The sequence below is a fragment of the Sinocyclocheilus anshuiensis genome, unplaced genomic scaffold, assembly GCF_001515605.1.
Source record: "Sinocyclocheilus anshuiensis isolate Anshui unplaced genomic scaffold, SAMN03320099.WGS_v1.1 scaffold184, whole genome shotgun sequence".
Lineage (NCBI taxonomy): Eukaryota > Metazoa > Chordata > Actinopteri > Cypriniformes > Cyprinidae > Sinocyclocheilus > Sinocyclocheilus anshuiensis.
In genome coordinates, this window is record NW_015557077.1 from 565,677 (window position 1) to 584,318 (window position 18,642).

General features: G+C 36.3%; 2 protein-coding genes and 1 long non-coding RNA gene across 3 annotated transcripts in view; all 3 read left to right on the forward strand.

Annotated features, from left to right (window-relative positions):
• ttc21a (tetratricopeptide repeat domain 21A) overlaps window positions 1-5,718 on the forward strand; it is an 18,949-nt gene extending 13,231 nt beyond the window's left edge. The window contains exons 20-28 of the mRNA XM_016471491.1: window positions 295-483; window positions 564-674; window positions 750-847; window positions 951-1,112; window positions 1,190-1,373; window positions 3,463-3,687; window positions 5,149-5,269; window positions 5,352-5,419; window positions 5,505-5,718. Of these exons, the coding sequence (XP_016326977.1) occupies window positions 295-483; window positions 564-674; window positions 750-847; window positions 951-1,112; window positions 1,190-1,373; window positions 3,463-3,687; window positions 5,149-5,269; window positions 5,352-5,419; window positions 5,505-5,582 (1,236 nt within the window). The 3' untranslated portion in view covers window positions 5,583-5,718. The remainder of the gene's footprint in view (window positions 1-294; window positions 484-563; window positions 675-749; window positions 848-950; window positions 1,113-1,189; window positions 1,374-3,462; window positions 3,688-5,148; window positions 5,270-5,351; window positions 5,420-5,504) is intronic.
• Window positions 5,719-7,672: 1,954 nt separating this feature from the next.
• LOC107676825 (uncharacterized) lies at window positions 7,673-8,962 on the forward strand. The gene is made up of 3 exons (XR_001632776.1): window positions 7,673-7,842; window positions 8,556-8,660; window positions 8,764-8,962. It is a non-coding gene; the product is annotated as an uncharacterized LOC107676825 (long non-coding RNA).
• Window positions 8,963-9,326: 364 nt separating this feature from the next.
• Window positions 9,327-11,750, forward strand: cebp1 (CCAAT/enhancer binding protein (C/EBP) 1). The gene is made up of 3 exons (XM_016471500.1): window positions 9,327-9,334; window positions 9,438-9,698; window positions 11,388-11,750. Exons 2-3 carry the CDS (start codon window positions 9,438-9,440, stop codon window positions 11,694-11,696), a joined length of 570 nt encoding a protein of 189 aa, XP_016326986.1. The 5' UTR covers window positions 9,327-9,334; the 3' UTR covers window positions 11,697-11,750.
• Window positions 11,751-18,642: the final 6,892 nt, after the last annotated feature.

The following is an 18,642-nucleotide window of genomic DNA, read 5'->3' on the forward strand; positions in this document are numbered from 1 at the left end:
TTATGACACATTAAAAGACTAATTACTTTCACCCCAAATACTAATTAGTTGTAATTTTACATTTTTAAAGGATTTGCCACGATCCTAGGTTTCGCCCATTTGTCAGTAAGAATTTTTTTACGCATTTAAAACACCATCAAATTTAATATGCTCCCTTATTCTTTTATATAGTTTCCTTTAAGTTAGTGTCGCTTTCTAAGACTAAGGTGGATTTAATGCAATCGCTTAAAAACAGCCTGACATTTTTTTTGTGGCTTTTCTATGTGCATACAAATGAAAATGCTCTTCTGTCAGTTGCACGATCTCCAGCAAAAAGTTGTTTTCCGGACTGCAAACGAGCATCCGGAAGAATTAGAGGATCAGAGGAAGTCGTTAGTGGTGATCTGCTGTGATTGGGCTCGTGAGTTTCACCTCAGACGCAACCTGGAAAAGGCCAAACAGCACTACACTGACGCTTTAAATCACAGCCCGGACAACGAGGAGGTCAGTCAGCTCAAATCACTCTCTCTGTGAATGTTTTGAAGAGAGAGAACGGTTTGTCACATCTGCTGTGTTTTGTGCAGGTCATCTTTCGTCTGGCTCAGTTATACTACGAGCATCAGAAGCTGGATTACTGTGAGGAACTTTGTCTGAAGATCCTGCAGCTCCACCAAAACCACACCGCTGCCTTGATGGTACGAATTTCCCAAATGAGATGCTCAGCAGTTATTTGCAGAAATTCATCTAAATATGTTTGATTTTATCCTCAGCTGTTGGCTGATACATTATTTTGGAAGAACCAAAAAGAGGAAGCAGTCAAGATTTATGCCATTATTATGGAGCGAAACCCAGGTGGAATGGAATATCAGTTTATGACACCAAACATATCATTGAGATACTAATATCATTTTTTATATATATATAAATGCGGACATCTTAACGTCTTTGACCCATGCACTGCTTGACCTCAGGCACTCGTGCCAGCTGACTGAAGCTCTGATGCACTTGAACAAGGCCAGAGGAGACGCGGACTGGGGAGAACCAGCGGTGGATCTGATGGTCCGGATCTGCCTGAACCCTGACAGAGACGTCTTCGGAGGAGAGGTTTTACATAAAGGACAAAAGGACACGAGGTGAGAACAACTGACACAAAATCTGTGTTCAAATACTAAAATGATTTCATGCGGTTTGTCTGTGATTGTTTCTCCAGCAGTGAGTCCGAGAGTGAGACGAGAATAAGCACAGCTCACAACATACTCTCGATGTTTCGGCCGCGATCTAAATCTGAGCAGGACAAACTCGAGCTGCTCTCGAATCTGTGTCGAATCTACAGCAAAGAGCCCAAAGAGGTGGAGAGAGCCGTGCTGGAGCTCACAGACATGCAGGCTAAGAACGTAAGACACGGTTTCATCAACGCAGTCACGCATTTTACTTAATGGACACTTTCATTTACTGTGTTATTTAGTCTTCAACCCTTGGAGACTGTAGTAATGTATTTTTTTCTACCCTTGAAAGTGTTTTTAGGAAGTTACTGGGTTTAAACCATGATCTTTATGCATATTGTATTTAGGGATGAATTTGGTACAAATGTTGCAATACGGGATTTTCAAGGTTGCAAAATTTCACCACTGTTGTAACTGTTTACAAGTACTGTAGATATGATAGGAGGCTAAAATGTCACACTCTTTATAGTAAAACTATATGTGGACAAATAAATGATATAATGGTAATAATAACAATTACAAAAAAAAAAGCTCAAATGTTAACTAAAATTAAAATGGAAACGGAAAATACATAAAAAAAAAACGTATTAATATCATTTTTTATATATATATATATATATATATATACATTTTGAATTGTTTTTTGTAATTTCTATCCATTTTAATTTTAAAGTTTTATTTATTTACATTTTTTTTTTTTTAGTATGTCTGTTTAGTTTTTATAATTATTTAAATTTCAGTTTTCATTTTAATTATTATAGTACAATAGATAAACTAAATAAAAATATGAAATGTTGCTTTGGCAACTTACTGAAATAAAGTAAGTTAACGTTTTTTAGGTAACTTTTGCATGTTTTATTTCAAGTAATTTTTTAATGGTTTTAGCTTTAGTTAACTTTAATAACCCTGACGCGAACACTATTTATTGAATTTAAATATTTATTTTCTGTTTCCATTTTCAATAGACCACTTTCATGCCATGGCCAAGTTTCTGCACATTCTGCGCAGAATGGGGAAACTCGATGACGTCCGGTCTGTTTTTATAGCGTGTGAAAAGTTCAGTCCACTGTCGGTCAGAGAACCGGGTTATAATTACTGCAAGGGTCTCTACTTCTGGTCAGTGTCCATCAGACAATATCATCATTTGTATTATAATGGTTGTAGTTGTAAGTTTTTGGCAATAATTAATATTGATTAACTGATGCTTGAAACATACTTTTAATAGTTTGTTATTAAACTGTTTCAATTATTCACCTTTCCAATAAAAATAAGGAAAAACTGTGGAAATATAAATAATAATAAATAATTACAAAAACACAGAGAAAAAAAGCTAAAACGTTAATTAAAATTTCAATGAAAATTATGACACAATAATACTGCCTCTAAAACCCTTTGAAAATACACATTTACTTGGTGCATATTTATAAATATATAACTTGTGTGTGTGTGTGTATATATATATATATATATATATATATATATATATATATAATTGATGTATTAGTTTTTTAGTAACGCTTTACAATGAGGTTCATTAGTTAACTACTTTAGTTAACATGAATTAAGAATGAACAACACTTCTACAGCATTTATTAATCTTAGTTAATGTTCATTTCAACATTTACTAATTCATTATTAGAATCAACAGTTGTGCTTGTTAACATTAGTTAATGCACTGTGAATTAACAGTGAACGACTGTATTTTCATTAATAAATACTGTAATGAATGTATTGTTCATTGTTTGTTCATGTTAGTTAATACTTTAACTAATGGAACCTTATTGTAAAGTGTTACCAGTTTTGTTGTTGTTGTTGTTGTACTTCTAATACATTTTGTGTTGTAAAGGCAGAAATGTAACTCTAGTCTGACGTCAAGTGTTTATCAGTGAATTGCTCTGTCTGTCTGCAGGTGATGCTGGAGGCGTCTTTGCTCATGATGGCTCAAGGTTTCGTTCAGCTTTCTCGTGAATTTGAACTAATCAATTAACTGGTTAATCTAACTTAATTAGATTTTTAAAATTCAAAATGAAAATTAAACCGTAATTATAATAAAATATTTTATAGCAATTTTTTTTTTGTCTTAATGGTCCTAAAAGTGGTTCCAATATTTTATTTATATATATATAACCTTATTGTAAAGTGTTACCAGTTTTGTTGTTGTTGTTGTTGTACTTCTAATACATTTTGTGTTGTAAAGGCAGAAATGTAACTCTAGTCTGACGTCAAGTGTTTATCAGTGAATTGCTCTGTCTGTCTGCAGGTGATGCTGGAGGCGTCTTTGCTCATGATGGCTCAAGGTTTCGTTCAGCTGAAGCAGATTCCCAGAGCCAGAAACTTCCTCAAACGCCTCAGCAGGATGGAGTGGAGCGACACAAACGCGGATGACTTGGAGAGCGCCTGCCTGCTCTTGGCTGACATGTACATCAAGACGGGAAAATACACGCAAGTGGACAAACTGCTCGACAGCTGCATACGATACAATCAGGTCTGTTTCCGCTCACTTTAGATTTGCTGACATGTTTTCCTTTTTTGTCTGAATCTTGAGAAAGCACACAAAATGCGAAGGTGAATTCAATTTAAAAGTTCCTCTTAATATTTGCAATTTCAAAAAACTTTCCCTTGAGAAAACAGAACAATTATTTGTATGCCTTGTGCTTGAGAATACAAGCAAATATAATTATTCATAAATTGTAATTCTAGAAGTAAATATTAGTAATTATATATTTAAAGTTTATATGTGACCCTGGACCACAAAACCAGTCATAAGGGTCAATTTTTCGAAATTGAGATTTGTACATCATCTGAAAGCTGAATAAATAAGCTTTCCGAGATACAACTATTTGAAAATCTAGAATCTGAGGATGCAAAAAAATCTAAATACTGAGAAAATCATCTTTAAAGTTGTCCAAATTAAGTTCTTAGCAATGCATATTACTAATCAAAAATTAATTTTGATATATTTACGGTAGGAAATTTACAAAATATCTTCATGGAACATGATCTTTACTTAATATCCTAATGATTTTTGGCATAAAAGAAAAATCTATAATTTTGACTCATACAATGTATTGTTGGCTATTGCTACAAATATACCCCAGCGACTTAAGACTGCTTTTGTGCTCCAGGGACACATATAACTAATTAGGGTGATAATTTAACCTTTTAATTGTCACCCGTCCCCTCAGAGGGGCACCTAAGTTTACTTCTCTATATTACAAATAAATCCTAATCTAATCATGACAAAATATATATCGTTGGATATTTTAGAACTGTTTTTGTTACAAATGATGTAGGAAAAGTAATAGATTAATTTATGACGAGTGCACCTCAAAAATCTGCGTCATAACAGGAGTTCTGACCTTTGTCACAAAAAAGTCTTTTTTCGTTACCTTTTTCCCTATCACGCTTTAGAAATAAAATATATATTAACTGAAAACGTAAAATCTCTAAATTCATCCTGTGAAAACCATTTTAAAATCGGACTTTGCATTACAATCAAAATCATATTACGAAATGTTTTCATTCATGCATTATAACAATTTAAGTTTGGATAGTGCCCTTTCACGTCTGTTCAAAAATGGGAGTGACCGTTAAAGGGTTAAATATCAAAAATATAGTTATATTTAATTATATTAGATTAGTAGTAAATAGTAGTTAATTAGTTAATAATAATAAATATTTTCAATATTAAAGTATTTATTTATTTATTTTTAAATTTATTTATTTTTCCCCTATAAATATTTTTTGTACATTTTGTATTTGAATGCGAGTTGTTTGAACAACAAAGACACAGGAAAATAAAAATAATTAGAGGGTTATTTGTGAACATTTTGAGTTCTATGATGATGGATGACTGACGGCAGGACTAGTTTCAGTTGCTTTGCATTTTTCTCAGCTTCAGGCTAAAATGACACATCTCTTTATTTTCATCCTGCTGCTCCATCAGTCGTGTAGTAAGGCGTACGAGTATCGGGGTTTGATAATGGAGAGCGAGCAGAGACACAGCGACGCAGCGCTGCAGTATGAACTGGCCTGGAAACACAGCAGCAGAGCCCATCCTGCAGTCGGTGCGACTTTATCATCAAAACCATGGACATACTATAAATATTCAGTTCCATCAGAAACGCTTGCATTTGAATCTAATTGCAGGGTTTCGTCTGGCCTTTAACTACCTGAAGTGCAAGAATTACACACTGGCCGTTGATGTGTGTCATCAGGTTTGTAAGAAGTGAAGGAATGAGGCATTAGATGAAGTGAGTGATTGATCTCAGATCGGTCTCATCGACTGCTGTTTGGTTGTAGGTGCTGCAGCAGCGTCCAGATTACCCAGAAATCCAAGATGAGCTTCTGACCCGAGCTCAGCTCTCTCTCCGTCTGTGACCGTGTATGTGTGTGTGTGATTTACAGCGACTGGGATCAAGATTTCCCTTCTAAAACACTTTCATTGAGAGATTTTAGTTAGAAAACTAAGTAACAGTATAGGGACCAATTCTCACTATAAACTAGTTGCTTATTAACAGGCTTACTATTAACATATTGGCTGTTTCTAAAGCACATATTCTGCATGAGCATATTCTACATCCCTAATCCTAGCCAATACCTAAACTTAACAACTACCTTACTAAATATTAATAAGAAGCAAATTAGTAGTTTACTGAGGCAAAAGTATTAGTTAATGGTTTGTTAATGGCGAGAATTGGACCTTAAAATGAAGTTTGACCAAGTGTTGTTATTATTATTGTTATTATTATTATTAAAGGTGGTGGTTGACATGAAATCATGCTGCTTGTTGAGCAGAAATGATATTATTTTAACTAAGTGAACAGACTTTTTGTTTTTGTTTTCATTTCTCCACTCTTTGGCTGCACACAATTGACTGCCTTCGGCGATAAGCACAGCCACTTGTCGGCTTCACACTTGTTCTCTCTTCTCTCGTCATTAGTCTCTGTATCTAGGCTCGCTCTGCACCTCTTCAGTGTCAGGGTGTTTTGCCTGTTCTCACCTGCTCTGTCTCTCCGTCTGTTAAAATCTCCTGATTACCTGTGTGTCCTGAGCTCATGCCATCTCTCTGCACAGTTCACTCTAGACTGCTTCTCTCAGGTGTAAAAAAATCTAAAAAATTATACTCAACTGAAAGTACAGATACTCATTGAAAATTGTACTCAGTTAAAAGTCCAAGTAGTTGTACTTTTCATATTTGAGTAACAGTACAAATGTACAAAACTTTAAATTGTACTTTGTCAGTCCTGTGCTCCTGTCTTTATTGTGCCCCATGATCTAGTTTCTCCCATGTCTGATTATGTTAATTTGTCCCAGGTGTTTCCTATGTTTATGATGTGATTTATTCCAGGTGTGTCTCATTTGGTTCTAAGTTCTTAAGCCCTGTGTTTTTCCCGTGTCTAGTGTCCGGTATAGTTTGACTATCCCCTCTGCTACGTGTGCTTTGCTTTGCTTTGGTTTAATAAAGACTGTTTCAAGAATTTCCCTACGTCTCCTCACTCCATCACAGTAGCGGCAGCAGCGTGAAAGAATACCGGACCAGCTTACTAACTATTAATAAACAGCAAATTAGGAGTTTGAGGCAAAAGCTGTTAATGGCTTGTTAATAGTGAGAATTTGACCTTAAAATAAAGTGTGACCGAAAACTAATATACAAATTAGAATATTTATTAGTTATGTTTATGTACTATAAAAAATTTGTAATTTAAGTGCTTCAGGCAATTTGTAATATCCAGTGCACTGATCTTATGTTACTAAAGATTAATGAAGCAGTTTCTCTGGTCTTAGGTCCAATTTTCACTTGTGTTTTTTGAACCGTAAATTATTTACTGGAGCATGTAATGAATCAAACAAAATCCCATCTGATATAGTCATACACATCTATCTATCTATCTATCTATCTATCTATCTATCCATCCATCCATCCATCCATCTGTCATCCATATATCCATCTCTTTATGCCTGTAAGGTCAATGTCAACACTCAACGTTTATTTAGTTAAAAAGATGAACCGTAAATTATTTACTGGAGCATGTAATGAATCAAACAAAATCCCATCTGATATAGTCATACACATCTATCTATCTATCTATCTATCTATCTATCTATCTATCATCTAAACTGGATTGATGACTTTACTAAAAAAACTTTACTGTATTACTTAAAATCTTTTTTTAGTCAACTGTACTAGAAAGCCCTTATTTTGCATTTATACCACTGACAAATAAAATGTGAGTTTCTGAAGATCTGAAACCGTGCATCACTTGTTCCAGTCCAAACCAAGTTCCCCAACGACCTCATTTATATCATTCATATGAACACAGAGCTACAGGTGAGTGTGTTTTTGTTGTCTTTATGTCAAGAGGTTGTTGTTAATATTTAAGGGTGAATCATTTCATTTTACGACAGCTCGAATTTGAAAGGAATCATGCTCTCCATTAGACTAATTTTTAGCAATGTTTTGTTATTAATGGTAAAAATTGACCCAGTCTATCTGAATGGTTTTTCTCCCTGTATACTTATCATAATTTCTGTGTCAGTTCCTCAGTCCTGCTGCAGGAGGCGCCAGTGAGTCTCCTCTGATTGGCCAATCAACCATGAGGCTTCAGGAATTATGGGGAAACAACGTAACATTTGCCAGGTACTTCTGTAACAGTGTGGAGATTTGGAGACTTTTAGGTCACGACAGAATATTTACAAATTCTGCATTTTTGATTTGGTAAAATGTTTTACTTGAACTTTTTTGTTTGCCTTTTGAAAATGCAAATTTTAGTTTAGATTTTAGACAGACATTTCTGCATAATTTAGCTCTGCAATATCTGTGTTCATTTATTATGCCTGAGAATAAAGTAATAGTTCGGTAACACTTTATTTTACAGTGTCCTTTTTACACGTTACATATAATTACTATAGTAATAACAATAAATGATACATAATTACATGCAACTAACCCTAAACCAAACCCTCATCTTAACACTAACGCCATAGTAAGTACATGTAGTTGATTAATATTACTTAGTACTTAAATGTATAATTACACTGTAACAAGGAACTCTTTTAATATTAAATACTTTAATATATTTTATTTGTTTCAGTATTTGACAAATAATAATTTTTTTATATGCATGCTGGAAATTATTTGAGGCACTGAAATAATTGTAATCATTTCAAGATCTAACGTAGAGAAACGTTTGGCCAACAAATATACATTAGGGTGTAAAGAATGTAGAAAGTGCTCATGAAACAGGGAAAATGAAAAGGAAAAAAAGAAGTCAATCTATGATGCAACATAAAAATAATTAGAGGGGGAAGGAGGGATGGTTGTGACAGAGGAAGTGATGGTGTCATTGACAGGCGCTGAAGTACCTGTATCATAACGGATCCTGTGGAAGAACACATAAAGATTGTGCTTGAGAAGAGAGGAGAAGCTTCAGCGGCCCTGAGCAGAGTTTACAAGCCGTAAGTACAGAAACGTCTCGTCTGATCTACTCACGTCACTTCATGCCTTGATATTTCTGTAGTTGGAATATGGAGCAGTTCAGAATTGTGTCTTCATCCACAGATGTCCATCTCTGACAGTCCTGCGTCCTCCATCTGTATGTTTGCTCTCCATCATCAGTCCTCCAGCTCTCCTGGCCCCCTGAACCCCGACTCTAGCACCATGAGCGCTCAGATGCCTCAGATGGACACGGGTCTGTACAGCCAGCCCATGGCCTTTCCCAAGACGCCAGACGGCCGGAGCATGGAGCAGATGATGGGCTTCGTGCCGTACTCGTAACAAGTGTAACCAATAATTCTATTTATGAATAGTAAATATTTGTAGTTACATATTTAAAATGTATATAATAATAGTAAAAGAAAAAGATAAGATGGTTTATAAATAATTTAAAATGAGAATAAAAAATATATAGTAACTATTAGAAATATATGTTTAACATTTTTTTTAAACATTATTTATTAGATTATAATAGCTACAAATAAATATTAGATATGAAGCAAGTTAATAATTAGTGTATATATTATGTATATATGTGTGTGTGTATATACACGTGTGTGTGTGTATACAGTATATACGTGTGTGTGTATATATATATATATATATATATAGCGGCCCTGAGCAGAGTTTACAAGCCGTAAGTACAGAAACGTCTCGTCTGATCTACTCACGTCACTTCATGCCTTGATATTTCTGTAGTTGGAATATGGAGCAGTTCAGAATTGTGTCTTCATCCACAGATGTCCATCTCTGACAGTCCTGCGTCCTCCATCTGTATGTTTGCTCTCCATCATCAGTCCTCCAGCTCTCCTGGCCCCCTGAACCCCGACTCTAGCACCATGAGCGCTCAGATGCCTCAGATGGACACGGGTCTGTACAGCCAGCCCATGGCCTTTCCCAAGACGCCAGACGGCCGGAGCATGGAGCAGATGATGGGCTTCGTGCCGTACTCCTCCTGTCTGACCCCCAGCAGCACTGAGCGAGCGCAGCAGAATCAGCAGGTAACACAGACGCTGTTTAAACAGGTTCCTGGAGAAGTTTCTGCCATTGCGTACTGCCAATATTGTGGCTCTTAGGACAAACTGATGTCCCTGTAAGTCGCTTTGAATAATAACATCTGATAAATGTAAACATAAAATGAAAGTCTTCATGACATTTAGCATTAAACACTCTTTTTTTTTTTTTCGTCCAAATCTCTAAAATGCATACGCCTGTCTAAACTGAAACTTGTTTTGACATTTTTAAATTTGTGCCTAATAATTTAAACATGTTTACTGATTATGTCTGAGATTACAAGTAAAATAATAATTATAGGGGTAAATAGTTACTTTTAGTAATTGTATGTTTAATGTTTGTATAATAACATTAAGTTAGATGTCAATAAATAAATAAAGGTTTGTCTGAGTAAAAGTAAAATTAATCAGTAAATAACAATTATAGTAAATAGCTAAATAATGAGGTTTTTTAACATTTTATTTAACTTATTTCCATTTTTCCCCCCCAGATACAGTGGGTACGGAAAGTATTCAGACCCCCTTAAATTTTTCACTCTTTGTTATATTGCAGCCATTTGCTAAAATCATTTAAGTTATTTTTTTTTCCTCATTAATGTACACACAGCACCCCATATTGACAGAAAAACACAGAATCGTTGACATTTTTGCAGATTTATTAAAAAAGAAAAACTGAAATATCACATGGTCCTAAGTATTCAGACCCTTTGCTCAGTATTTAGTAGAAGCACCCTTTTGATCTAATACAGCCATGAGTCTTTTTGGGAAAGATGCAACAAGTTTTTCACACCTGGATTTGGGGATCCTCTGCCATTCCTCCTTGCAGATCCTCTCCAGTTCTGTCAGGTTGGATGGTAAACGTTGGTGGACAGCCATTTTTAGGTCTCTCCAGAGATGCTCAATTGGGTTTAAGTCAGGGCTCTGGCTGGGCCATTCAAGAACAGTCACAGAGTTGTTGTGAAGCCACTCCTTCATTATTTTAGCTGCGTGCTTAGGGTCATTGTCTTGTTGGAAGGTAATAGCAAATGGCTGCAATATAACAAAGAGTGAAAAATTTAAGGGGGTCTGAATACTTTCCGTACCCACTGTATATTATATATAATATAGTATTTTATTTTTGTGTCCAGGAAATGATCGAAGTCACTGATTACTCCAAGATTTATCATGGGAACGTGTTAGTGTTAGTTCCCTCGCATTTTAGTTGTTTGGACGGCAAAGCTGCATATAAATCTAATCTGATAAATGCATGACCATAAATGTTAAAATAAAAGTCTTGAAACTTAAAATGAAATTCACACTGGTAGAAAAAATGACACATTTCAGTTTTAGTTTCAGTTTTAGATGGTTGTTGTTGTTGTTATTAGTATTACATATTTTTTAAGAATGTCATAGTTTTTATTCTGTTTTTAGTTTTAGTTATTTTCAAGTTGAACTAAAAAATTATATGTTGCTGAAATAAAATAAGTTAGCATTATAATATATTTCAGTTAACATTTTATTTATCATTTTAGTTTAGGAGCACTAGTTGTATGGATAGTTTGGTTTGTGTCATTTTCCAATGCATTACATTTCTTGGAAATCTCATGCTTTTTCTATTATAAATAATATATATTTCTAGATTTTTACTGGACTTGTTTTTCTTGTCCTTTCTCGGTAACTCCACGAATCTTTGGGAAGGATTTTTCGCAGTTTCTTCTGCCGCCCCCGGCCTCCACCCTGCGGCCGATGGGACAGAAGCGCGGCCCGAGCAAAGACAGCGTGGAATACCGTCTGCGCAGAGAGCGCAACAACATCGCGGTGAGGAAGAGTCGCGATAAAGCCCGGCGGCGGATCCAGCTGACCCAGCAGAGGGCGCTGCAGCTCCAGGACGAGAACCACAGCCTGCAGCTGCACATCCAGCGCCTGTCGCACGAGGTGGATGCACTCAGACACTACCTGTCACAGTGCCACCTACAGGCCAAAGAGCAAGACACCACCGGGGACTGAAGGTTCTGTTGATCGTAGGGCTGCACGATTAATTGAAATTAAATCGCAAAGGCGAAAAATCACGATAAGGCAGAAGCTGCGATTGTCATGCGTATCTTTCAGTGAAGCACGGTTCTGTGATCAGCAGTAAATCTCCATCTGAACGCCAGAGGGCGCTCTCGCGCTGAAACTCCAAATACGCCTCGCAGAAGAAACCCAGGAAATCCCTAAAGCGGTTGCTGAATAAACAGAACATTTAACTGCTTTCATTAATTCAACGTGACTAATAAACACACAACTACGACAATATATGGTTTATCTGAGTTCGTCTTATTATAATAAAGTATATAATAATGCAATGCTAATCGACATGGCCTTTATCACTGCTTAAATACTATGAAATATGTTGCGTGCCTTATTCTGTGTAAGAAGCCACATCATCTCACAGAAGGGTTTATTTCAAACACTCGACTGACGTTATGAAGTGAGTTTGGAGTAAAAACATGTTATTAAATGTGGTATTTTCAAGTGCTTTCAGATGGAGCAGCATTTACTACACAGAGCCGTAGTTCACTGACAAGCTAGTATTCCGTTACTCCCCAACCCTGCCAGCACCTCTGGTAGTTTAGAATGTAACACCTATAAATAGTGAGAAAATGTGAAGGTTTATTTTTTAGGAACTCAGAAATGTTAATTTTCTTTTATTCTTTTTTTTTTTAATCCTGTTTTGCATGAGTTGTGGCCAGGGGCCGACTAATGGAGGTGTGATGAGGCAGAGAGTAAGGTGCTCGTTAAAGAGCCCACAGGGGGGTCTGTGTGTCTGCATATGCGTGTGTGTGGGCTAAGACCCCTTGGGAGATGTATAATCCTTCCCATTATTAATGACATGGACTGCTAGGCCAGAGGGTGGAGACTGGGGTGAGAGTGAGATGTTGCTTTATTCTGCTCGTGTGCCTTCTGTGAGAAATAATTTACATTCCACGATGACGGCATCAGATAAACTAATCAAAAACTAAAGTATAGACAAAACTGAGTGAGAAAAAAAAAACTTAAAGGGACAGTGTCTACGAAAATTATAATTTGGTCATCATTTTGTAGGGCTGCACAATAAATCAAAATGAAATTGCAATCATGATTAGGCAGAAGCTGCAATTGTCATGCGCATCTTGTCAGTGAAGGTTCTGTGATCAGCAGTAAATCTCCATCCGAAGGCCAGAGGGCGCTCTCGCGCTGAAACTCCAAATACGCCTCGCAGAAGAAACCCAGGAAATCCCTAAAGCGGTTGCTGAATAAACAGAACATTTAACTGCTTTCATTAATTCAACGTGACTAATAAACACACAACTACGACAATATATGGTTTATCTGAGTTCGTCTTATTATAATAAAGTATATAATAATGCAATGCTAATCGACATGGCCTTTATCACTGCTTAAATACTATGAAATATGTTGCGTGCCTTATTCTGTGTAAGAAGCCACATCATCTCACAGAAGGGTTTATTTCAAACACTCGACTGACGTTATGAAGTGAGTTTGGAGTAAAAACATGTTATTAAATGTGGTATTTTCAAGTGCTTTCAGATGGAGCAGCATTTACTACACAGAGCCGTAGTTCACTGACAAGCTACGCAAACAGCTTTCATAATCGCAGAACGATTTCTTCGATTTCATAATCGTGCGATTAAATCGCCTGCGATTATGAACGCGATTTTGCATAGCTTGTCAGTGAACTACGGCTCTGTGTAGTAAATGCCGCTCCATCTGAAAGCACGTGCTGGAGATTTACTACTAATCACAGAACCGGCTTTGCTGACGAGATGCACATGAAAATCGCATTCGATTAATCGTGCAGCCCTAGTTGATCGTGATCGAATCATTTTGGATTGGCTTTGTGATTTTCATATAGTTTCAGTAGATGGGATGAGTAAATGTTAGGGATGTCACAATTCTCAATATAATATCGAACCGTTCGGTACGACATCCACGGTTCAATACGCGTTTGTGAATTGCGGTTTTGCGTTTAAATAATATTCGTGTGTTTCATTTCTCTCAGAATTGGCTTTGTGTGTGTGTGTGTGCCCGTGAGTTCACATGCTGAGATGAGGAAATGCTTCCCCGCTTTTAACGTGCATTTGAAAAAGCAACACACGCCGAGCATCTTCCCTTGTAACGACATGTGATGATAAGCCTTTCTAAACCCGTTTTCCAACAATAGAGAACATTATAACTTGTTTTTACTTTACACACTTCCTTTTGTGATCTGGTGTGGCTTCTTGTCACAGAATGAGGCAGAAAATATAGGCCCATTCTGTATTGTAATAAAGGCTATGTCGATTAGAAATGGTTTACAAATATACTTAATCATTATGAAAATACCAGAGATGGCTTGAAGAACACCGATAAACCATATAGTGACGCAGGGGAGTGTTTATTGTCCTTACATTTCATCATTTAACCTTATATCTTTTTATTCAGCTACAGCGATAGCATGCCTTTATCCATATTAGGGATTTCCTGGAAGGTCATCAGTGTTACTTCTGTGATGCATATGTGGATTTTGTGGACGAGGGCACCCTCTGGCGTCCAGTATGAATGAAACACACTTTACATGTGTTTATAGTGCTCAATAATGGCCAATCCATCCTATAGGTAAAAATCTGAAAAAATATTACCTCTCTCAAAAGAAATGTTAAGCAGATATATAATAATCCACACATTTTCCAGTTTACAGGAGGTTTTGTTGTTGTTGTTGTTAATTTGTTTCAAACAACACTCTTGATGTGCCAAGCCATCAGAACCGAACCGAAAACCGTGGTTAAAAATTGAGGTACGTATTGAACTGTGGACTACTGTAACTGTATTGTTGCATCCCTAGTAAATATAATTTCTCAAAGTGAACATGGGAAATAATCCACTGATGAGCATGGAAGCCTGTTTCCACCACTGAATATAAATATGGAAATGATAATTGCAACAATTTATCTCGCAATTCTGACTTTTTTTTTTTTTCCAGAATTGCAAGTTTATATCTCAATTGTGAGTTTATATCTTGCAATTCTGACTTTTTTTCTCAGAATTGTGAGGAAAAAAATCTGAATTGTGAGAGGAAAAAGTTGCAATTACTTTTTTTGGTGTCAGAAATAATCTTGTGTAAATGACTAGTTGGAGCCATATAAATCCTGTAATTTGAGATGATAAACCGCTCAAGTCATTCAGAAAAAACAAGCACAACAAACTCTTTAGGCATTGTAGCGTGAGGTTTTCTGTTTTGATTTAAATAAACGGTTACATTTTTTTGACTCATGGTAATTTTTGTGCTTTTCAGTAATTTTTTGGAAGTCAATTTTTATAGACAAACTAAAGAAAAAATGTCTGTATATCTATATTTAAAACGTACACTGTATGACTTCTCAGGAGAATGCATCTGATCATCTGAAGCAACAAAAATGAATGAATTACACACAAATACTGTATATCAAAAATATTATAAATAAATTGTAAATAAAACGTATAAAACACATTGCCCCCAAAAATGTTTATGTATTTGTAATTTTATATAATTTCATTAAAATTTCTTTGAGCAAATTACATTTTTATATTTATATTATTTCATACACAGTATTTTCTTGCTTCAGATATTCATTTCTGTTGTTTTACTTTTAACATTTTGCTGAGAAGCCATATGATATAATATTTTAGTCAAAATTTTAAACTTTAATTGTTTTTTTAACATTACAAATGTCTTGTCTAGACATCACAGCTGAACAGTTTCACTTAAAATCTACCTTCAGTTTATAGTTTACTCTATTTGACAGTGTGGTTTTATTGTGTTCAAAAATACATTTGAATTTTACTTTAAAGCACATCATTCAGAAATAATGACTGATTGGATCTGGTCTTTTAAACCAACATACAAAACCACTGCTAGATAAAATGGATTTGTGCAATGAAACTTTTGAACCTTTGACCCAAGATCTTCCAGTTACTGAAATATAGACCCTGTGACAACTAACCCCGAGTGACAACTAGCACTTATATATGATTTCAAAACTAAAAGTGTGATATTTTTTTTTTCTCTCTCTCTGTTTATACAAACTGTCCAAGGAAATATCCAAATAAATGACTTTATGCAGTCTTCAAATCATACTAAATCAAACAATCGTGGTGATTTACCTCCACTGAAATGGTTAATGTGATTATTCGGATTGATTGTGAATTGCACAACACGATAGCAGAATTTAATCTTTCCTCTCTTCAAACGGACGCGATGACTCGGGCGTTTGTGTGGAAGAGCTCAGGCCGAGCAGCAGTGGGACGGGTGAGATTTCAACACCATTGTGGGACAGTGATAGTGATAGCATCATTGCACAGAGCCGTTCGGTCTTCCTGTGGCTTCCACTGCAGGCAGAGGACATGGCTTTATCTCGCCTGCTGGCTTGGCACGGAGTTATCTAGTTAAGGCTGCAGATGACTGCGGCTGATAACACTGAACCTGCGCTACACATCCACTAGAGCAAACCCTGACATTCATTCATTCGCACAACTGTTGATGTTTGTGTGTTGTAACTTGATTCTGGGGCAATCTGCGGTCCCAGACCTGAAATCTGGCCACAGGGTTAGGAAAGAGTGTGTTTCAACTGAGGCTCTGTTACTCAACACAGCGCAAGAGAACAGGCAGAGATCCAAACTCTCAACACCTGATCGCCCTAAACCATCATCATATGTAATATCAAAAAGAGTTGTAAAGTTTACCTTTACAACATAATAGTGTGGCATCAGATGGTAATCTCTCATAGAATAGCAAAGTACTATCCTGATACATGCAAGTAAATAAATCAACTGTAGGCTCAATTTTTTTAAAAACATGCATCACTTTTCATAATGTAATATATACAATTTTTTATACATGGGGACATTCAAGACATACAGTTGCAAAGGTTACACTTACAAAATATAATGGTAGTACCAGAATAGCATGATATATGATGATATAAAACAGTGTGACGTGCTATACTTCATCTAAAAGTATTTAACAGCATTTTGCATAATTAGTGTATGTGCCGTTTTATGAGCTTGTATTAATTGAGACATTGAATATTTGCGCTTCATAAAATTAAATAATTTATGAATTTTGTGAGTACAGTATTATATTAATATATATATTTAAACAATACCCAGATGACCTATTATGATTCAGCATGTACAGTGGCATCCAGAGCACACTGTGAGATACTGTATCCCACAATGCAATGCCCTTGATTTGACTTTACACCGAGTTGAACAAATTTGACACAAAACTGGATTTGTACAGGAGTTCGTGGTTGTATACTCCACTTTTTTCACAAACGTTGTAGGTCATCCATGCATTTCATCATGCATACAGAAAATTCATGTACTATGCAGATTTCATACTGCATACATCTATACTCTACTCTCTTAATGTACTATTTTTAATATTAAAGGGGTTATATGATGCGATTTCAAGTTTTCCTTTCTCTTTGGAGTGTTACAAGCTGTTCGTGAATAGATAAGATCCCTGAAGTTGCAAAGACTAAAGTCTCAAAACCAGACCGCAGATACTGATTCGGGACAGCGCGTCTGCATCTGACAGAAGTGTCAACAGCTTTAATGCACGTCTTTTAAAATAAAAGTCTCGCATCAGAAAAACATTAAGAATTACGTTTTTTGTTGTTGATGTCGTTTCTTTGGCCGTACACTCAGCGACCCACCCTATACTATACTACAGTGCATAGTATGCAGTACAGTATATAATTTTTTTTTCGTGATAAATGGCTCCCTCGTGTGGCTGTGCTGCAGCTGCGTCTGTGTATAAGGTTTCCGATGCTGTCCGAAAGTTCCCGACGGTTTCCGAAACTCTCCGCCAGTCGTGCCAGTTTTTCCGCCCTGTCCGCGTCTCGGAGCCGGGGATCTGCTTCTGCTTCCGTCCGTGGCCTTCATCTCTAGAGCAGCGGCATCCAGGCGTTATTTACCATCATTTAACGCGTTTGTTTGGTGTCCCGTGCGGCGAATGAAACGCGTCAGATCAGCTGCAGTGAAGCGACGAGCTTTTGTTTCTGCGGAGAGACGTTCACTGCGCTGCACTGAACGAGTCCAGAACACATCAGACCAGCGCAAACCATCATCATCATCATCTTCATCAGTGTGGATGTGCTGGAGTTCAGCTGATGCAGTAGCAGGTAAAGATTCAGATTCAGGTTTTAGAAATAGTAATTTTAATATCAGGACTTGCGAATGATGTTCAGAAAACCCACTAATTTACATAATCATATTCTTGCTTGTATTCTTTAGTTTCTTTAATGCATATGGTTTCCATAATTATTTTCTTCTCTCTATAATTACACTCACATAACACTCGCATCCCTCAAATTCTTCCATTTTATTCATTCCTTAATTTCACTCGTTACTCTTACATCTTTTTTCACTTTTGATCTTTATTCTTTAATTTCACTCACTCATGTTATGCTTTCATCTGCCTGTTCTTTCATTAAATTATTTCATCTGAAGTTGTATGCTGAAGTTAAAATCTCTCTTCCTCTCTCGCTATACCAATTATATATTCTCTCTCAAGCTATCTGTCGCTAGAGATTTGTCATCTCTATCTCTATTGCTTTATACTATCTGTCTGTCTGTCTATCTATCTGTCTGTCTGCTATCTGTCTGTCTGCTATCTATCTATCTGTCTGCTATCTATCTGTCTGTCTATATCGATCAGTCTGTCTGTCTGCTATCTATCTGTCTGTCTATCTGTCTGTCTGCTATCTATCTGTCTGTCTGTCTATCTATCTATCTGTCTGTCTGTCTGCTATCTATCTGTGTCTATCTATCTGTCTGTCTGTCTGTCTCCTATCTATCTGTCTGTCTGCTATATATCTGTCTGTCTGTCTGCTATCTATCTGTGTCTATCTATCTGTCTGTCTGCTATCTATCTGTCTGTCTGATATCT

What these genes read in the sequence shown, in the direction of transcription:
- cebp1 (XM_016471500.1), top strand. Translation starts at nt 9,438, where the DNA reads ATGTCCATCTCTGACAGTCCTGCGTCCTCCATCTGTATGTTTGCTCTC. An exon ending in GAGCGCAGCAGAATCAGCAG is followed by an intron (nt 9,699 to 11,387) that starts GTAACACAGACG and finishes ATCTTTGGGAAG; the next exon opens with GATTTTTCGCAGTTTCTTCT.